We start from the raw sequence: 21,737 nt of genomic DNA, 5'->3' as shown, positions 1-21,737 counted from the left end.
AGCGCAAACGATAGCACCAGTAATGGCAGATCTACCCGAAGAGCGGTTAGATGCTTCAACAGCCTTTACAAATGTTGGAGTTGACTACCTTGGCCCTTTCATTGTGAAGGTTGGGCGAAGAAACGAAAAGCGATGGTGTTGTCTCTTTACATGTCTAACTATGAGAGCGGTGCATATAGAAGTGGTACCCAAGTTGGACACAGATAGTTGTCTCAATGCAATAATGAGATTTATTGCTCGAAGAGGCAAACCGAATACGATCATCAGCGACAACGGGACAAATTTTGTTGGAGCTGAAAGAGAGTTTGCAGAGTACGTCGCCGCATGGAACAAAGAAGGGATCGAAGAACATCTAATTCAACGAGGAGTCAGATGGAAGTTCAACCCACCCGCAGCACCACACTTTGGAGGAGTATGGGAGCGGTTGGTGAGAAGTTGCAAGAAAGCAATGTATGCAGTGTTGGGGAACAGATCAGTCACCGAGGACGTTCTTTCAACAACGATGTGTATTGTTGAACAGACTTTGAATTCAAGACCTTTGACTCCAGTCAGTTCAGATGTTAATGACTTGGAGGCATTGACTCCCAATCACTTCTTGCTTGGCAACAAGAACGTTTGCTTACCCTATCTACCATGCGCGGAAGAATTTGTTGATCATCGAAAGCTCTTTCGACAAACTCAAGCCTATGCAAATCTCATATGGGACAGATTTCGGAAAGAATATCTGCCAACTCTGAATAATCGGCAAAAATGGCGATCTACGGCGAACGAAACCCTTAAAGAAGGCGACCTCGTTTGGTTGATCGAAGACAGCGATAAGCGTGGATATTACAATCTAGGTCGAGTTACGGAGACCATCGATGGGTCTGACGGTGTGATTCGATCGGCGATAGTTCGAACGAACGACGGAGTGTACAAGAGACCAGTAGTGAAGCTCGCCCCAGTACTACCTGGAAAAGATGTTTTCGCGATGGAAAACAGGGCCGGCGATATTGCGGCTGAGCTTAACAACTCAGAAATCAAATTGAATAGCGCTTCAAGGTCATTTCAAGCCTTAAAGCTAGAATAGCGTGACAAGCGAAATTTAATGCTACATTCTATCGAAGCCAAACGGATTTGTTCATTTTGTTCAACATTTATATTTAGCAACTATTATTAGTACACAAGCGTCATTCATGAAGTCAGACTATAACTCAAACTCGAACTACCTCAACCACCAGCAAAACAATACTACGACTTAACAGTACTGCATCAGATTCTTTGCGATTGGATTGCGAATCAACCTGTTATTGATACAGAATATTCGACAAAACTTCTACATGGTTAACAAATTTCCCATGACATCAAATTTACACTGAAAAAGTGACGTTATGGAAAAATGTTCACATTCTGTCGACATCATTATCTACAACCAATCAACAGTTGAATTTGACATGTAAATCCACGTGACTAGCAGCATAAAAGGAGCTTGAAAAACTACCAAAAATCAGTTGAAACTCGTTAACTTTGTCTTATTAAAACTGACATACCGTGCGTATTGAAGCACACTTTCTTGAGCGGTAAATTACTTGTTATCGTGTCTTGTTTCTGTAGATCATATTAGTGATTGTACAGTTTTAACTTTACTTTGACTTGTGAAAAGAGAATTAACTTTGATATTCTCAAAACTTTCCTTCTGAGGAACGAAGTTCCTAAGTAAGAGAAACTTTGTGCAAAGCGTAAAGTCAGTTTCTCTTACTGGCTTTAACGAAGCCTACTCTAGTTTGATATTTTAGTTATTGAGGCCAATTGAGAAACAAAAGCTGATGATTAAATTAACTCAGTATATTCAAATCTGAGGTGAAACTTGTTGTGTTATTTCTCAAAGACAATTCTACCGATTCCGTTCATTCCTTTTTCGTTTGATTACTTGTGTAACAGTGTTGTGCACTGCCAAGTTTGCTCAATTTTGAATCATTACTTACCGAGTTATTCAACATTGAAATTTTTGCCCATGTATTAAGATTGGGTATAAAATATAAAAGGTAGCCCCACCAACGCAATTTACCCAGCGTTGTTTAAATTTACATCAGATAGTAGGCCTACCTAACGTTCTTAACCCTGTGAAATTTTATCTCACTAGCTTTTGTGGTTAAGGAGATATCACTGAAAAACCTCTAATTTGAACTAATTTGCTTATTTGGAATTTTGGACTTTTGCTTAATTGAAGCAAAGTTATTTGTTATTCAGCAAAGCTAAACAATTAGTTATTTGAAATTATTGAGTATCAAGTAATGCAACGGCATTCTAAAGTATAGCGGATAATACAGTTCACAAAAGTTAACTGCAAAAATACAATATCCGGACAGATTTGAAACCGCTGAAACGAACTGGGCGGTGTAAAGTTTTCCTTGACTTTGATAGGAGAGCAGCCGTTACAAGGAAATACAGCAATCGTTCAGCGGACAATCACTTCCTGTCAAAGTGCATTTGTATCTCCCAAATCAACAAATCAATGACGAACATTTAACCAAGGAAGAATATAATTTCTAACTTTCGGCGCATAATTGTTTCCTGTCACAGTAGCTATTTTTTTTTCAGATTTATTTCTTGCGACATTCATTCGGCCAGAAGAATCGATTTTTGATTTTAAAACTGAAATAAAAAGAATATATTTGCAGCCACCGCAAATAGAAAAACTGCGATTTTCAATGTTTGTTTGTTGAACTTTGCTTTAGCTAATTGGTTGTTTGGACAGCAAAATCCATCTTTAAAATTCGGCTGAATTAATAGGGCTTTCTTTCTTGTAGTTTATGTTCGAAGTGTTCATTATTCCTCTGCAGATTATTGTAAACTCTCTTAGGAAGACTCAATACTAATTAAATATTAAATCATGAATTATAATTACTTGCAAAATTTTTAATAACGCCTTATCGTTTCTCAAAGTTGTTTATTTTATTATTTTTTTCACTCATTAACCTCGTTTGATCTTTTTTTGCTCTCTGGGCAAACTTCCTTGAAAAATTCTCCGGCGAGAGTTAAGAACAAATCAAAAAGAAGCCTCGCTTTTGAAAGTCTTGGGCACTTTTGTAATTTAAATAATTTGACACAATTCAATTTTTTTTACAATGCTGCGCTTTTTAATTGGTATGTAAATATGCAAGTTCTGAAATCAAGAAGCGGAAAGTTCATTAATTTTGGATATGAATCATCAAAGTTTCCGACAGTAAACCAACACCAATCTTTTCACTCATTTAATAGTTAACGGTTCTACAATGTTCAAAATATTTAATTAAAGGGCACAGTTTGAAAGTTTTATAAATCTCTGCTGACACTTTTACAACTTTTCTTCTATTTCCAGGGAATTACTTCCTGCAAAATACACAGTTACAAATATTCGTAAGTGTACTCATTCACAATAACTTAAACTATTCAGTCTGTGCCCTTTGAAAAAATATTCTTTATGTTGTCTTCGGCGTGAACAAAATACATCCCAATCTCTAATGTCGTCATTTTTATAACTTATATGCAATTTATCATATATCTGTTTTAAATAATTGTAATTAAAATTAGAAGTTTTAAGGATGCTCACTGTGATTTTCTGGAAATCTTTAATAAGTTCTGTTAACAAATTTTAATGTGCATAAAATATTGCTAAAAATGAAAAGTAGTGAATTTGGTGAATATTGGTGAAATAATGGGAGCATTGTTTCATAGAATTTCCAAAAATTTAGGGTATTATTTTAAAAAATTAGACCTGCGTATACAATGCTAATTTTATTATTGTTTCTGCTTTTCAAATTTTTTGTTTTTCTAACAACTTTCAATTTTGCGTGTCGAATTAATACGAGAAATATTCTTGTCACGTAAATTTGATTTAAAATTGCATGCCTAATTTTTACTCAGATTTATCAATGCAAATTTTAGTTTTCATTATTTGGGCATTAATAATAAGCATATTCCGAATGTCAATTAGTTTAAAATTGGTTTCAGGCAATTTTTCAATTAGACTTCTTGTCTTGTTATACAATTTTTCGCTCACAATATTCACGGCCAATTATAACATCAAGTTATTATAATCGTTTATAAAGTCTGAATTGTGTTTAAACTGTGTATGCTAATGTAATTGGCGATTGAGAAAATCAATTACGAAAACTTCCGATAAATTTAAACTTCCTTTAAATAAATTTAAAACGAAAATTTTGTCTGGCCGTTTGAGAACTTTTAAAATGAATTTTGCAATCGATTGTTTCTCTCAATTCGACCCCACAAAAAAAATAACCCAAGTACAATCTTCAAATAATTACCTTATTTTCAACCGTTAATTTAGTAGATTATTTTTCTTTTTTCAAACCTGCGGAATTCGATCTAAAAATCTGAAATCGGTAAGTTTGATTCCTGGTCAATTTAAATAAAACTCGCTCCATTATTCAGCATTCCTGGTACAGCTCACTAAAATACACAAATATTTTAATTGACAGATGTTCAGAAGTTATTTTTTTTAAACAACGTATAGTTTTCGAGAAGTCTATTTGATCTAATCGATCACTAAAAAGACACTTGTTTCTATAATATTGCGATAAGGGACAGCAAGATGCAGTCAATTTTTAAAACTAATCTCTATAAAATTAATTTTTTGCTAAACTATTAAATTTAGGTGTGTTTTATCAGTTGGCTTTTGGTGACGTTCAAAAATTTCCCAAATTTGATTTAGTACAGTCAATGGGAAATGTATCTGTTAAGGCTTCCGCAAAATAAAACATGCTAATTTTATTTAATTGATGCTGTTTTCAGAACTTAAGGGAAGAATTTCTACATTTAAACTTCTTTCCATACTTTTTGCTGTCCCAGTGCTGACAAAAGTGTTGAAAAAATTTACGCACAAATTGGTCATTCGTCGTAACTTTGAATTGATATAAAAAATAAAGTCAACATTCTGAGATATCTGAAAAGTATAAAGTTGCTTCAATTATTTTGAGTTTGAACCAAACAATTCAATCGAAGGAATTTTGTAAAATAGTCTAATAATTCAGTTTGACAAGAAATTCATCATGCGAACGTCATAGTTAAAGAGTGTAAGTAAATTATATATGGTTGAAAGTTCGAGGTTTCTTAAAAATTGCAATGTTTGATTTTTTAGTTTAACCCAACAAATTAGGTTGAAGGGATTTTTGTCACAGCTTTATGATTCTGGCTGGCAAAATGTTTAGTATCTAAACCTTCAAAGAGTTCAATAATTAGATTTTTATATGAAAAAAGTTTGTAAAATAAAATTGTGTCAGTTCATCATCGAAAAGGGCGCAAAATTTGAAAACTCACTGCAGTAACATCGTCTAGAAGTAAACAATGGTAAGAAATATTATGCAATCAATGAGCTTAAATATTCCAGCACCTGGACCATAAACAGTTTTTTGAGCCAAAATTTGTCTGTTTTTATGCTATTTAAAAATGAAACGTCTGATTTTTGTATTATTTTTTCTGTGATAATTTTCTATTTTGTGCTGTTTTCATGGGAGAAGTCAGGGGGTTGACATCTTTTCCTATGGATTGGAACTTAGAGGGAGCAACCATTCTATGGCATTGCTGATCTGTAAACACCGAGTATCAGTATTTTGTGGTTTTTGAATTTTTGAAGTTTTTAATCGAAGAAAAACTAAATTTTTCAATGAAATCGTTGATATTGTTTTTCTTCTAAAATTGAATTTTTATTAAGATCAACTGTAAATTAATCTGAGCTCAAATATCAATTGAGACTTTTAGAGGCCTAAAAAAGGGGTGACTTTGCTTCTGTTTTTTGGTGTTTTTCGGTGATGTCTAGCACTCTTTGAAGTTAATTGCTATTATAACCGACAATCAAAATGGGAAGGAAAATGAAATCCCTCCTCCCTTTCATTTAACGTTTTGCGAAGGACAACAGTATTAAATAAAAATAGTGGATAATGTTTTTTTATTCCTATAAATTGGTTTGTAAACAAAAACAAACCATTCACGGATTTTTTTGTTTTCAAAATCTTATACAATCAAAACAGGCAAAAAATCTTAAAACACTCTTAATTTTCATAGTTTGCATAAATAAACAATCGGTCTATACTGAATATCAAACGGAATATAGAAACTATGGTTTCTGGAGTAAAATAAGAAATTTTTGAAGTTCTACACCATAGTTAAACATGAGTTTGGAAAAAAAATTATTTAGCGTGGTTTGCCCAAGTTAGTATTTTTAGTTTCGTGATATTTTCACGAAAAAGGCAACTCTAATCAACAAGATATCCCAATGAAAAAATCCGTTCTCCAGCATCGACTGTTTTATTTGGAAACTAATTTGAATCGATGTGTGATGTTATCACATTTCTTGTGCTGTGACTGAATCGCATTAATCTAAAATCTTTAAAGAGAATCAACTTTGATTACCTGTGAATTTGTGACCACCTTTCCCTGTTTTTAACTATTGAAAATGTTGTCTCTCCTATATTGGAATACTTGACATGTTAGTTTTTCGTTTTATTTCAACATTACAGGTAGTCATGATCACTAGGGGAGGTTATAAGAATCGTCTTAATTTATTGCCAAGACTTACGAAATTTTGGTGTAGTTAAACGTCGAACACTGATATCTTACTTCGTTAGGCCATGAGGTGCCAATGTACTTCTGAGATTCAACATATTTTCCTACAGGCAGCAGAAAATTTTGAAATTTTCCCCGGGGTTAGGGTTTATAGAGTTTGCCAAAGACTCGTCTTCTAAGTGTCCTTCTTCTAACCTAATGGTCTAAAACAAAACAAAGAGTTCATTATTTGAATTTGACAAGTTATATATTGTATTAACCTGTCACCGAATATTTCTATGTCTTTTGAATGTAATTTTTCAATGTGATATAATTTTTGACTAGTGAATACAAAGTATTTTTCCTTCGTCAGTAAACTTACAAGATACAAATTGTTTTTGATATTCTTGAAAAGAAACCATAATTAATGGACAAATTTGGTTTCAATCAGTATCTCAGATTTTTTAAAAATTATTTTGGGTTGGGTTTGATCATACATAAGCCCACATTAATCTTTTGGATAAAATTACCAAATAGAATTTGTTTTAAATTATATGACTTATTTTTCTTAGAAGAAAAAATATTTTCATCTCATCTCTCTTCAATTCAGAAACACAGACTACTTCAGTATTTACTTCATCAAATTTTTTCAACTTAAGGCTCTTGAACGAAAAAAACACTGCCTCTATTGTGAAAAACCTAGATAGCAAGAACTGCTCTTGGAGACGTCAAAAATGCAAATTACCCCCCTTCGAGTTACAAAAGTAATCCTCAATTCAATAACTGCATTTTTCTCCTGCTTTGACGAATTTTGCGAAAGCTCTTTTAGAAGACAATGACTTCTTTAGCTAATGGACATTAACTCTTTAATTATGGGAAAGAATCCATTTATCTAAATCTTATGGTTCTCTCATTTCCTCAATTTTAACCTTCTCAATTTGACTCAAATTATCTTTGAACCCGACTGGGCCCTTAAATGGACCCACAACAGGAAATAAATCATCGAGGGGTGGGGGTGGCCAGGTGGGGGTTTCCTATTAAGGCAATAAACAAAATAAATACAGGATTATCCATAATTCTTTTATCTCGCAATCAATTTGTATGGTAACGACCTTTGTTAACCTTTGTTAACTTAGTAAATTTGTGTTGTCTATTGTTTGTCAAATCAACTTTTCCTTTTTTATTAGTAAATAATATAAAGGCGTCGTTACCGATTTAATAATGAAAACTGTCATTGAGATAATACTCAACAAAGTATAATAATTATTTATTATAGTAGATTTTCAAAGAACATTATATGGGACAATGAATTCTCTTTTATCTTAGGTAACACATTAAGTAAGTACTATTAGAACGAATTTATAAGAGCGGCCGTCGGCGCCTTGTAAAGAGCCTAATTTTTTGCTCCATTTTTGTGTTGTAAATGTAAAAGTATACACAAAAAAAATGAGAATTTGAATTTTTTTCCAACTCTCCGCCAGTCTGTTGAAATAAAATAATTTACAATTGTCAGTTTTGAGAGCACTTTTATGACGTCATGATTTTCTGTTCACATTCCTACGCAATTTCTGCTGAACATAAAATCTTATAGGCGATGAACAATTTTAATACTATCCAAACAACTTTTACTCACGTATACTGAGCGTATTTCATATAAAATATCTCCACAAAATTTCTGGTTTTTGATTAAAAGTCAACAAATTTTCCTGAATTTTGTATTCCGCCGCTCTTATTCGGATATTTGTTCATACCTGTGCGTGTTGGAACAGGTTCCCAATTTCAACACGTGAAAAGTAAAGATTTCATACTATAACCGCAACTGGGGACAGGAATTTAACTGTAAATACAATTTTCTTACATCGCTAGCTAGTAGCAATTAGCAAGCGGCTACTGGAAAAGATATACAACCTCAACTCAGTTTATGACGATTTATTGCTACAATTTATCCCTATTTTTCAAAACAGTGCATTTTATTCAAATGGACACCCACACGTAAGTTTCTCTACAAACTAAGTATGAAAATTTCAAATTATAAGGAATATTTTTTCAGGTCCCGTTTTTAGCTCGAAAATTAGCGTTTCATACCCTAAAGTTTTGGGATCTTTTCGGTTAGTGCTCCCCCCCCCCCCCCCCCCCCCCCCAGCTTAGTGGGTGCATATTATCTGCACTCCCCAGACGCACGACGTGCCATATTTATACATACTACATAATGATTTACTATGATATGACACGTGCTCTGTAACTGCGGGGGGGGGGGGGGGGCACAAACGGAAAAGACTCAAGTTTGTGCCCCCCATGTTATTTGCATGTTATTTGCTACCCCCAGACGCACATGCCATATTTTTACATAATGATTTACAACGTAAGGACAAGTGCTCTGTAACTGGGGGGCAGAAACGGAAAAGATCAGTAGCCTTTTTTTTATACCTAAAATTTTGAGTATCTATTCTCTTTGCCCCCTCCCCCCCAGCTTAGTGGGCTTATCATTTATACGCCCTTTAGTCGCACGTGTTTTTTACTTTGTCACGTGCTATATAAAAACATAATTTGTAGCTGGGGGCGTAAAAACACTGGAGGCCAAAACAGAATTGATCCAGTTTTAATTTAAAATCTTACACATTGTTTGATAATTAAGTATGTTGATTTTTGATTGAAAATTGTTAGAAAATCCGAGTTTCTATAAGCTTGATCTATGATGAAATTGATCTATAGTTACCTTTTATGGCAAACTTTGAACTCGGCTTACTTCCACAAAAGTCAAAGGTCATTTTTTATAGAGACTTTTGAGACGAAATTACGATTCAAATTGAAGTACTTCCGATTTTCGTTTCGAATTGATTGCGAATACCTGAGTGATTACAGAGTTGTCAATTAAATGTGAAACCAATTCAGTTTCTTTATTTTGGTACGTTTAACTAGATTTACAACACGTGAATAAATAATGAACTTATTGCCTAATTTGGAACTTAGAGCATCAAATCAACTGATATTCGCATCAGGTTCGTCACACCTATTTACAGGGACCCCAAGAAACAAAAACTGAACAAATAAGCAAAAATTAATTGCAAAAATTGCACAAAATTTGCAATATTTGCAAAATTGCCCCGGCGGACCAGAGCACTTCTTAACCCAAAACGTAGAGATTTTCTTTATAAGGAAGGCATGGAAACAATCAGATTTTGGACTTTTTCTAACCCGACGGCAGTTTTCTGGTTTTTTGTTTGTGCCGCTGGCTAATTTTCTTTGTCCTGCAAGACGCAAGGATTGGTTTGAGAGCCTTAAACGTGTAAATAAATGCAGATCGAAACGTTATATCGTTATGTATTATGTTGGATCTTTTCTGTAACGGTACCCATTTTAACGAAAATGCAACGTTTTATGCCCCCATTGCTGTAAAATTGGTACCCGGGGGATACAAACTTTACAGGGGGGTCGAAGTCGACCTGGAATCTAGTTAACGCAAGTACTCATGGCATCTGTGAACAGACAACTGGTCAATCACAACCTGGATTTGATTGTAAATTTACTAATTCTTTGGTAGGCAGGAGTTCTGGAGAGAGCGAAAAGCGCCCAAATTTCAATATTGAACTTTCACGTTTTTGTAGAGATAAACAATTTGATCTAGGGCGCTTGCAAACTTTTTATTGTGGGTTTAAAACATTTTGCCGCTTTTGGGATATTTTGCAAAAATGAACGCAAATTAATGGATCGTAAACCCGTTTCTGAACTTTATATATCCAGTCAGTTATTACTGACCAAAGTTTCCAGCAAGTTGATCAGCTCAAAATTAAAATATTTTACAAAACAAAGATTCATGCTAAAATCATTTTTTCTTTTAAATAAATAGAATTTAATTTATCTCTTTCTTTGAGGGTAATCAATTTCAATTTTTACTAGTTCGAATCTTTACCCACTATAGCCCCCTCCTCTGGGCTATAGCTTATTGGCATCCTCTCCCCCCTCAATTAGGGTAATTATGCACGAACGGATGCTATAATTTTGCGACGGTAGCTATAAACAGAAAGATGTGGTAGTTCTCTTGTTAGATACGTGTCGTGGCTCATAACTGCAAAAAAAGTTCAACCCGAAAACTAGGTTAAATATTACGGATCTTTTCAGTTTCTGCCCCCAGCTTAGTGGGCGCATATTGTTTGCACCCCCAGAGGCACGTGCCATATTTTTGCATAATAATTTACTATGTGATGACACGTGCTCCGTAACTGGGGGGGGGGGGGATGCATAATGTACTGGCGGCACAAACGGAGAACATCCGAAATTACATTAACACTGGATGTTAAAAAAATGGTTCTTTTCCGCTTGTATCCCCCAGTACATTACTTCATGCAATTTCTTAGTGATTCATTATGAAAAAATATGTCACGTGCGTCTGGGAGTGCAAGTAAATCCGGCAGTCTATTTAGAAAAAAAAACAAATTATAGAGTCGTACTTTGTAAAAAATGCACTTGTGTGCTTGAAGTTATGGTTACGCGACTCAGCTTGACGTCGCTGAGAACTTCTGTCGTTTACCGAGAACCGCAGAGCAGCTCGAGATATTAAGTCAGAATTTCGAAATGATAGCTGAGTCACGTAGTTATGCCTTAAACCCAAAATAGCACGTTTTAAAATGACAAAAGTCATTGGAAGTCAACTTCTGGCTTTTTAACATGGGGCTCTGCAGAGTATCCGCATTTTAAAATGTGCACGCGAATATTTAAAGTTTGTTATAAGCTTTTATCTATTCAGGTTTCTGAAAAGCAACTGGCTGTTCCAAAAATCTTGCAAAGCGTTTGCTAAAATCAAGCATTTTTAAAAAAAAATCGCCTCACTTACTTCTATACACCTGTCACGAGTTTTCAGATAGTTTTCCAGGTATTATAATTAAAACTTTTGAAGGTAACAGTTCAAAATTAAACTATATAGTTTTAATGTTTTGGAATAAAAGATAACAGGCACAATTTTTGTAATCGTTTGACAATCTAGACTTTCGTTTTGGACGAAAACGTCAATCTATGACAATCTGAACAAGTAAAGTTTTGTTCTGGAATTACGTTGATGTCATAAAATTGTTTTTATAGATTACGATTACTTTTTTGTTTGCAAAATTACCAATGGAATTTTACATATTGATGTTATTGTTTTTTTTTCAGTTATTGCAAAAAAAACAATACAGGCGTGCTGAATATATGACTTTGCATATCAAATTTTGTATATGTTAGGGTCATCAGTGAAGCTGGGGAGCTATAGTGAGCAATAATGATTGAGATATTATTTTGAATTTTTTTTAAAAAAAACTGAAGCATTGGGAAATTGATTTTTTTTATTTGAAAGACAAGCATGAAACTGGTATTTGCAGTATGCAGAAAAATCTGAGACAAAATTTTCTGAGAAGATTTTGGGGTAAATAATTTCAAGAAGAGAAGATTTTATGAGATTGCTCCTGTGTTACAAAAAGTTATTTTTTTTGAGAAAAGGATATAGTGTTTTCTTATAAATCAATTCACCAATTCATTGATTACTGCAGTGTAAAATTGTCAGTCTATTTGGAGACATTTTTTGTTAAATTTTTAAAATGTTTTTTATTATAAAAAATAAAATAAGGCAAGGAAAATATCAAGTTTATAATTTCGAGGGTTTACATTTCTGTTAGTACCTATACAATTGAAAGATTGAATAGTTAGAGGGACAATTGTTGTGTTAATATTATCTGTGACTTTTCGCATAAAAAATAATTTTAATATTCAAGAAATGTTTTTGCTTTTTAAGTATTCCGATAACTTTTTATTTTTCTTCAAGTTTATTTTTTTTGAAAAATTTTAAAATTTTTGAATTGTTTCGTGACTATTCCTCCAAAGTTAGTCGGTTGTTGTTTTTTTTGAGCCTGAAATGCTTCTTTATTTATTAATATGTTTTTGCTTTGTTTAATCACCGAATTACTTACTTAGTTATAATTTAAAGGTAATAGTATTTTTTTTTATTTTGTAAAAACCAGGAGATAGTATCATGACTGTTAAAATTAATACAGGGTTCAAATATTTCTAAATCGAGATTTGGGTATAGTTCTCAAAATTCAGTACTGATATATGTCTGGTTTGTTTTAATCTCAGAGTTATGACAAATTTGAGTTAATATTGCTTACTTTGAAAAAATTACTTGAGTAAACTCAAAAGGGGGCTTAAATGTTGCTAATTGTTAGCTAATTAAGGTCTCGTAATTAGTGCTATGATAACCGATAATTGTTATTTCCCTATCGCTTTTTATAAACCGGGCGGAAAGTGTTATAAATCATCCCCTTTTCCTCCTATTGTTATACACTCTTTTGTTAGCAGGGAAATGACATCATACTAAAAATAAAAGGTCACTTAATCCTTGATATATTAAAATCCATTTCTATATGGGTTTGAATAATTACCGATGACCGAAATTAGTTATAACTTTATTCTAGTTATATGCTGTGATATTGAGTTAAGTTGTATTTTGGTTATAACTTTTGACAAAACAGTAAAATTGCTGCTTTTTGCACCACGCGCGTACAACTTATGATCGTTAGAACACAATAATTTTATTTAAAAAATTTTGTCCTGTATAGTTAGTCAATGTACAGTAAACGAAGTTTGAGAAATCTACATATAAATTGACGACAGTTTTTACATGATTAATTTATTAGAAAATTAATCTAACACTTTGCTGTTAAGTTGAGAGATTGTTGATTTTTTGTATATTTTTATTTTTGTCATATGTTTTAGCTATTGTTATTCGAAGACGCACGGCTACATAACACAGAAAGAAGAAGACACGAAACAGCCCCCCTCCCCCCGCCTTCTGTCATCTTTAAAACTCAACAAGTTTCAATGTGATAAATCATTTTGGCAGACATAAATAACAACACTACTGATGTTCAGCTCTTCAGTCGTTCGTGTGAACAAATAATTATACTTATATTTTATATCTAACTACACACGATATTGATTTACGTTGTGTTGTTATTACTTTTTTATCAATTAGAGAGATATTATGAACTTAACGTCATGTCAGAAACAATACCCGAGCGAGAACTGAAAGAATGCTGTCGCGTCACTTTAGCAAAAACCGACAAAATTCACCGGAAAAGTTATCAATGCGATCTTAACTTATTTGCAGTAAATTGCCCGAAAAATATTACGCCGATGCAAATTATGAATTCCGAAGAAATTTCAATGAAAAGCTACAAATATTGTGCAAATTTACAAAATTTAACAAATTTTCCAAATTCTTCTTTTAAACAAAGACACAAAATGAAACGTGAAATCCCTACATGGAATAAACCGACTCGACGGAAAAAAATTAGACAAAATTTGAACTTGACAGAAAAAATAATAAAATTTAGTTTATTATCAAATTATCATCATTTTATCATATGTTTGCTAACCATTGCAACGTGCTTACCAATAACTAGTGCTATTCGCTCTTCGTTATCTTCGACAGGTTATGACTCTGTTATTAGTAATAATAAAAACAAGCTAACTAATTCGCCAGAAAATTGTGATGCCAGATGCGACCTTGGCCAGTTCCAGTGTCACAAAACTTGCAAGTGTATCGACACAAGTAAAGTGTGTGACGGAAGCTACTTAGATTGTGGTTTAGACGACATATCAGATGAATTCAATTCTTCCTGTCGATTTAGTAGCCTAAAGACGCCAATTCGAAATCAGTGCTTAGAGGGAAAAATTCAGTGTTTAGACAATCAAAACGTTCAAAAATGTATTAAACCGATATGGTGGTGTGACGGGTCACGAGAATGTCAGGATGGTTCTGACGAATCGGATAGTTTGTGCGAATGCGGGTACGGGTTCGAAAAGGTCAAAGGTCGCTGCACTCTTAAAGGTCATTGCGCAGAAGGTCAAATAACGTGTATGCATGAAGATTCAATGACTGTTTTATGTATGCACCCCATATTTCAATGTGACGGGAAAAACGATTGCCCGAAAGGCGAAGATGAATCGGCGAGTGTTTGCAATAAGTGTTCGAACGATAACTATTTTCGTTGCAATGTTAATAACCATCTGTGTATTAATCAACGTAACGTTTGCGATACGACTAAAGATTGCATTTCTGGTCAAGACGAAACCTGTGCCGCTAACAATCTTGTCGTCCAGGAGGGTAAACATCGCTGCGGGGTCCATTCGCCCACGAGTGTACTTTTCGACATCGACGAATCCTTCAAATGCGACGGAATCCGACAATGTCAGGATGGTTCTGACGAACTGGGCTGCTCCGAGATGCCAGAGTTGTTCAAGAGAGACGCCGAATGCAAATCCACAAGTTGCCATCATAACTGTCGGAAAGTTTACGAAGTTGGTAGTCCGCAGGGAATCGAGTGCTCGTGTAACGAAGGCTTTTCATTGGCTAGCGACTCGTACACTTGTGTGCCCTCATTAGAGACCTTTTCGAGCATACTTGAAAAAGCTTACGCCGTGCTAAATACAGGAGATCTTTTGGAAATTAGCTTAGACTCTTTCGGAAATTTGGTGGATAAGCAAATTCTTGTAGATAAACTTACCAAGAACACCCCAATAACTTATTCTATCGAGGAAAAATGCTTAATTTTTTTCAATAGAAGATCAAAAGGTCTGCAAGATTTGGTGGCGTATGACTTGGAAACGTTGAAAAATTTTACCCTCGTTCAAAATTGGAATAGCTCGAACCCAGTAACATCAATAGCTTATGATTCCAGACATAAGTTGCTTTATTGGGTCGAGGATTTCAGATCCAACAAATTTGCCTCCAGACTCAAGGTCGCCAGTTTGGTCTTTCCTCAGAAAAACAGGAATCGGCTACATTCAACGGGAAAGCAGTTTTCTGATTTCAAACCCAGCACAATTTTGAGAGGAAGTTCTGACAACCAAGCTGCAGAAAATTGGCGTCGTTTCACATCTATAGCTCTGAGCCCGGATCGGGGCGTGATTTTTGTCGCTTCGGAGTTTAAAGGGAATGCCAGTGATTTGATCGAAATTTACAATCAAGACGGCTCGGAAATTACCTTGGCCAATCATGTTTACGTTAAACAACTACACCGCCCGGGCAATTTGAAAATAGGAAAAGATAACAAGTATTTGTACTTCACTAATCGCGGAGGTCGGGAACTGAGTCGGGTTTCAATAGCGGGTGATAGCTTGGTCCCGGGTTCTGTAAAGAGAATCGAAGCTCTGAAAGTTATGAGGCAAGCTCCCAATTCGAAGTCACAACAGGAAATTGTATCGTTCGAAATTCTATCAAACCAAATTATTTATTCTGAAAAAAATTTGACCTCATTTTATACGTTGATGCCTTTGAGCAATTACGACCCGAACTCGTATTCAAACTCAATTGGTGCTAAAATTATTCAAAATTTGCCGGATATTTTGTTGCCAACTCACATTGTAGCCTCTGTTTACCTATCGGCTAGTCGGAACATTATGCCACCGAATCTTGGACAAAACTTTCCATTCTCCTGTTCCAATGATCCTATTTGCTCGACTGACCTCGGAATTTGTTTACCCAAAGGTCAAATAGGTTCAACGTGCGTGTGCCCAGACAACACTATGAAAGACTCGGTTAAAAATGTGTGCAAGCCAGTTATTGACCCCTTCGTTGTCATGGCAACCGCCTCTGGTCAATTATTAAAGCACGGCCTACACGGTGAAAATACAGTAATAATTTCATTGAATACTCGAGTATCTGATATTTATTATGACGATGACTTTGTGTATTGGGTGGACGATTTGCAACGGAACATCCAGCGCGCGTCGGTTCTAGACCTGAGCAGGGCAAATAGTCGGAGTGCGAGAATCGAACCGTCGATCATTGCTTCTGATTTAGATCACCCATTTTCCCTTGTAGTTGATAGTGCAAACAACGCTTTGTTTTGGAGTGATATAAGTCGAAAGACAATTGAAGTCGCATTTCTAACTGGCAAATTGCATTCAAACGTTTTAATATCAAGAAAAATAGCGCCGCGTCATTTAGCATTGGACCTGCTCAACGGGTTGATTTTCTGGACTGAAGATGCTGGTCAGACAATCTGGCAAGCTAATATGGATGGCTCAAATATCCAGGTTAAAATACAAACCGATTCCAAATTTAGTAATTGCCAGCCGGACGAAATTCATTTTGAGCCAAGTTTTGAATCTCAGCTCTATTTTTCCTGTTCTGGAATGGACGGACGCAAAAAGTTACTCAAAGCAAGCGATTCAAGTAACATCCGGGAGGTTTCTATCAGCGACAATTGGAGGTTCAAAAAATGGTGTTTTACACTTTTCAAACGAAGTGTAGTTATTTCCGAGAAAAAGACTGAAAGTTACACTTACCATAACGGCGAAACAGACAACTTGGTAACAATTTCAGAAAGCAACGATTTGACCACCCGATTCGAAATTTACAGACAAGAAGTTTTCAGTCAGATTTCGGACCCTTGCCAAAATAGCGAATGCTCTCAACGATGTCTTCGGATTTCGACATCCCCATATTATGCATGTACGTGTTTTTTCGGGTACAAACTTCAAACGGACAAACGAACCTGTGAACCTCGGGAAGATTCCGACATTTTGCTCCTTTCCCACGATCGAGGAATCAAGATGCTTTTCTTGGACGACAATCCGGCGTTGCCAGGGGATGTAAATTTACCCGGACCCCGAACCCGAATCGGGGAGTTTGATTTTGACCCTGGTTCTCGACAGCTTTACTACCTTCAGTCCGATCAGAACCAGCCTCCGGAACCGATTCGGCGCGTTGACTTGTTGACGGGGGAACTGCAAAGAACCTATGCGGAGAACGAAGATGTGATTGCGTTCGCTTTGGACCGATTTGGTAAAAAGTTATACTATGCGGAAGCTTACTGTCAGTGTATAAAAGCTACAGAGTTGGAACCATTTAATGACCAGGGTGAAATCCGAACTAAAACGATAGTTTCAGATCGAATCGGGTACCCGGTTCTCGGAATCATGGTCGACTTTAACAGCGGGCTTTTACTTTGGACCCACGAAATTGATAATGAGCGAAAAATTGAACGAATCGCTTTGAACGGTCGAAAGCGGAAACTAATCAAGGCTTACCAGAGAAGCCATGGAGTTTTTGAGTACCCAGCTGTCGATTTGGAAAACGACAGGTTGTACTATACTATGAGGACTTTTATTGAGCGGTCTAATTTCATAGAACGAAACGGTTTGACGACTTTCGACGAAGTGGATTTCGCGGCGGATGTTGTCGGAATGACATATCTAAAAGATACTTTGTATTTCGGGTCACATGTCTCTAATTCACATTCTTCTGTTTTCTCATGGCCCACAAAAAGCCCAATTATCAATGGACAGTCAACAGAATCAAGGATACACAACAAAATAATCCTTTCTGAACAACTTTTTAGCGTTAATCACATGCACGCGTATACATACGAAAAGCCATCACAGCAAATTTTGAACTCTTGCGATAATTTTAACGGTCATTGTGAGTTCATGTGTTTTCGAACGTCTTGGTCTGAAAGGAACCCGTCAATGTTTAGTTGCGAGTGTCCAGATGGGATACAAAAAGGGAACCCTGAAAACACCTGTCAAAGATTTCCAAAAGAGTTCATACTTCTGCCAACTGAACGAATTTTCTACCCCGAATCGAACGTTAAAGATCTGGATTTTAACTTCAAGGAAATAATAGAACCTTACAGTGTCGACTTTTTATACAGAAATCGGCAAATTTTTATCGGAACCAGAAATCACGGGGCGTATTCCATGGATTTCAATGGAGAAAATGTAGTTCAAATTTTACCAATCGTCGAACAGTTAGAAAATATTGCTATAGATTGGATAACTGAAAACATTTTCTGGCTGAGCAAAAATGGCTTGCATGTTAAGCGGATAAATGGATCACAGTCGAAGACTTTAGTGAAAAACGTGAAAAGACCGCGTGGGTTGACAATACATCCTTTTAAGGATCTGGTTTTCTACACAGACTGGGAGCATCCGGCTAAAATTGCGGCCATTTTTATGGACGGAACCGGACATAAAATTATAACGCAGCATGTTTCGTGGCCGATGTCGCTAACTATAGATTACGAACACGATATTCTTTACTGGGTCGATTCTAGCAAACATGAGATTAACGGATGCGCTTTAGATGGTTCCCAATACCGAGTAATTGACGAACGACCTCTTCACTCAAGACCAGAAGCAATAACATTCCTAAACCGAAGTATGTACTACACGGAGAGATTTGCAAAGGATTCCTACAACGTCACTAAATGTGATTACTCAAACGATATGTATCAGAACTTAAATGTGGATTGCGAAACGTTGCACCAAGGTCGTTTCACCACCGAATCCGAGAACAAACCGAAGTCCTTGGCATTTGTAACTCAACATCGTCAACCTCAGGAATCCCCGAGATCCGATGGTCGCAAGAGCGGCTGCACCTCTTTAGACTGCAAGTACATGTGTTTGAGCAGTAATCAGCGACTTACCTGTGCTTGTCCGGAGAAAGATTACAGGTGTGTAGAGCAGTACTTCCCACGGGAACCAATGAATCCGGCGATTCGAGGTCCAACCACAACTCCGATCCCTGATCCGGAAGCCAGCCCGTTCGCATTTGAACTAAAACTGGTTATGATAGTCTTGGTAATAATAGCTGTGGTCGTTATAATATTAATGATTGCTATATTATTACTGATAAAGCGGCACATGATTGCAGCACCTCCGTCACCTCACAGGGCTATTTTTACAAACCACGACAATCAACCCTCCACAACCCTGATCCTACACAGCTCTCAGTATCCGCCGCATCTTGCCCGGGGAGCCGGACAATTTCCTAACCCGATTCGTCCCCCTGTGGGTCCCAATCAGGGCCAATTCGGGCGGATGACCAAAACTCATGTCCGACCAAACGTTTACCAAGACTTGCCACCCCCTCGAGCAACCTTGTTACAAGGCGGGGCTGCAATTCCCCACTCTCAAGTTAAGTTGATGTCCGGCAGGGTCGCGTTCGCCCCCAACCTCAGCAACGGCGGGGGTATGCGAGTTGAAAAACCACCTCCTGTGATCTTCGGCAATCATCACCTCGAAATGAACCCACCGCCTTACAGTCCCACGGGTGGAAGTTCCAGACAGGGTTCCACCGGTGGCAGTAGCCAGGGAAGCAGTGGGAATTATTCCCATTTATGGTCAGTGCAACCCAACATATCCGGAAGTAACGCCCCGCCCCAAATTAACAGATTGTCAACAACTGGGCATCCGGCACCGATTGGACCATTTTTGGTGAGTCCTGGTTCCTTATCAAACGCAACAACCCCAATGACCTTCAGCGAAAACTCATCTGAAGACTCTCAACAGCATAGTAATGACGAAAGTAGCACTGCTTAATCTTATGACCTTCAAAATCGACAATTTGTTCATCATCCTCATCATCATCAGACGAATGAATGACTTCATCAGATTTGACGAAAAGCAATTGCCATCGCATATACACTGAATGATTGGGCGTTTTGCTTTTGATATAAATTTGGTAAAGCGTAATATTTTTCCAATTTTGAATAATTATTTGCATTTTTGTAAATTTACTTTACTTCACCTCAAACATTTTTTACCCAAGAAAAATAGTTGTCTTTATTATTGGCTCTCAAACGAAGTTTTCAGCAATTGTTTTAATTGTGCTGGTCTTTTCTTATATGCGATTTCTCAAACTATCAATAATTTTGGCCTGAACTCAAAATTCTTTGAATTTTGGTTGGATTTTTGATGAAAGCAATCATTTTCTTGCGCAATTGACAAATTATATGAATTGCTACAAAAATTTTCAAACACTTGAGAATGAAGGTTCCATTCTCAACACTTTCATCTAACAAATAGATGTGAAGCGGTGTTTTGTTGTGTTTTGTTATGAAACGGTGTCTTTTCCGTTTGTGCCCCCCAATAAGTTATGCTCCCCTCAGTTACAGAGCACGTGTCATTACATAATAAATCATTGTGAAAATGTGGCACGTCAATTTGATGAAACGATAAAATTTATAATAATATCCTTTATTAATGCGGTATAAGCTGGAATTTTGATCAAAAATATAACATAAAGCTAAAAATTGGGTCCTAACATTGCCTATTGTAGTTTGATTAGTTAAAAATATTTTAAACCCGATCCATGACTTGAAAAAATGCAACAATATTTTTCTTAGAATGACAATTTAGTTATGGTACGAATATTCTTCCGCAATTTTAGCGGTGAGTTGTTTGAGGAAGCAATTATGGGAAAATTGGATCTTATCCGTTTGTGCCCCCCCCCCAGCTTAGTGGGTGCAGATTAATTGCATCCCCGGACGCACGTGCCATATTTTCACACAACGACCTACCATGTAATGACACGAGCTCCGTAATTTAGAGGTGCATGACATACTGGGGGCATAAACGGAGAAGATCCAATTATCCCATAATTAATTCCTCAAACAACTCACCACCGAAATTTCAGTGAAAAGACTATTAGTATCCTAATTAATTTGTCATTTTAAAAAATTGTCAACAATCCCGCTAAAATCTTGTTTCTTTCTTCGATTTTTAAAGAAACTGTTGCTCCGAGAATGATTTCACAGACCAAAAAGCAAAAAAGCTTCTCATAGCTAAAAAACTTCAGCTATGGTGAAAGTCACCTAATAGCTTTAGAAATTTTTGGTATTTATGTTCGCGAAATTTCGTCAAAATGATCCAAAGAGAAGGTAAAGTTTTGCCTAATTTTTGTAAAAAAATGTTTTTGTAACGAAGACTGCAAAAAACTAAATAGAATTATACAATTTTCATCGAGTTTTATTTTAGAATTGGTACAAAATCGGTGTACAATTGGTATGTTGATGCATTTATTGACCTCTTTAAATGTTCTTTGTGAGTTTTTGCGCAACAAAAAGCTGCGAAGCCCCTATTTGCTATTGGATGATAATTTTGAAGCTCAAAATTTTTATTTTCGCTGGTTTTGAAACTCAGGATGACCAAATGTGCTATTGCCATGCCAAAGGTAGGCCGATGAGAATCAATTTATTTGAATTTTCCCACATCTTGTGTTTTCTCAACCGCGGTGACTACAATACATGAAAACGTCTGCTGGCCATTGGCAAAAAAAAACACTCAGAGTGAAAAATACCTTCAAAAAAAGATGAAAAAAGAACTATTAAAAGATTTGTGAGAAATAGGAAGAACGAGTAATTATGTGCTGTGATACAAGGACAGCGACTAAAATA

At 36.0% G+C, this 21,737-nt stretch overlaps 1 protein-coding gene across 7 annotated transcripts in view; it reads left to right on the top strand.

Annotated features, from left to right (window-relative positions):
- The window catches only part of LOC142349630 (uncharacterized), a 37,924-nt gene extending 17,829 nt beyond the window's left edge, over positions 1 to 20,095 (top strand). For 2 of the 7 annotated variants that reach the window (XM_075401333.1, XM_075401330.1), the window contains exon 2: positions 13,267 to 20,095. In XM_075401333.1, coding sequence (XP_075257448.1) covers positions 13,549 to 19,881 — 6,333 coding nt within the window. In that variant the 5' untranslated portion in view covers positions 13,267 to 13,548 and the 3' untranslated portion in view covers positions 19,882 to 20,095. Of the gene's footprint in view, positions 1 to 4,343; positions 4,365 to 7,689; positions 7,861 to 7,991; positions 8,515 to 9,226; positions 9,522 to 13,266 lie in introns of those variants that run through there. The other 5 variants (XM_075401336.1, XM_075401335.1, XM_075401331.1 and 2 more) reach the window with 5 other exon arrangements.
- The last annotated feature ends 1,642 nt before the right edge of the window (positions 20,096 to 21,737 follow it).

Source organism: Convolutriloba macropyga, chromosome 11, assembly GCF_964194025.1.
Source record: "Convolutriloba macropyga chromosome 11, txConMacr16.3, whole genome shotgun sequence".
In the NCBI taxonomy this organism is placed as follows: domain Eukaryota; kingdom Metazoa; phylum Xenacoelomorpha; order Acoela; family Convolutidae; genus Convolutriloba; species Convolutriloba macropyga.
This window is presented reverse-complemented; position numbering and strand designations above follow the sequence as displayed.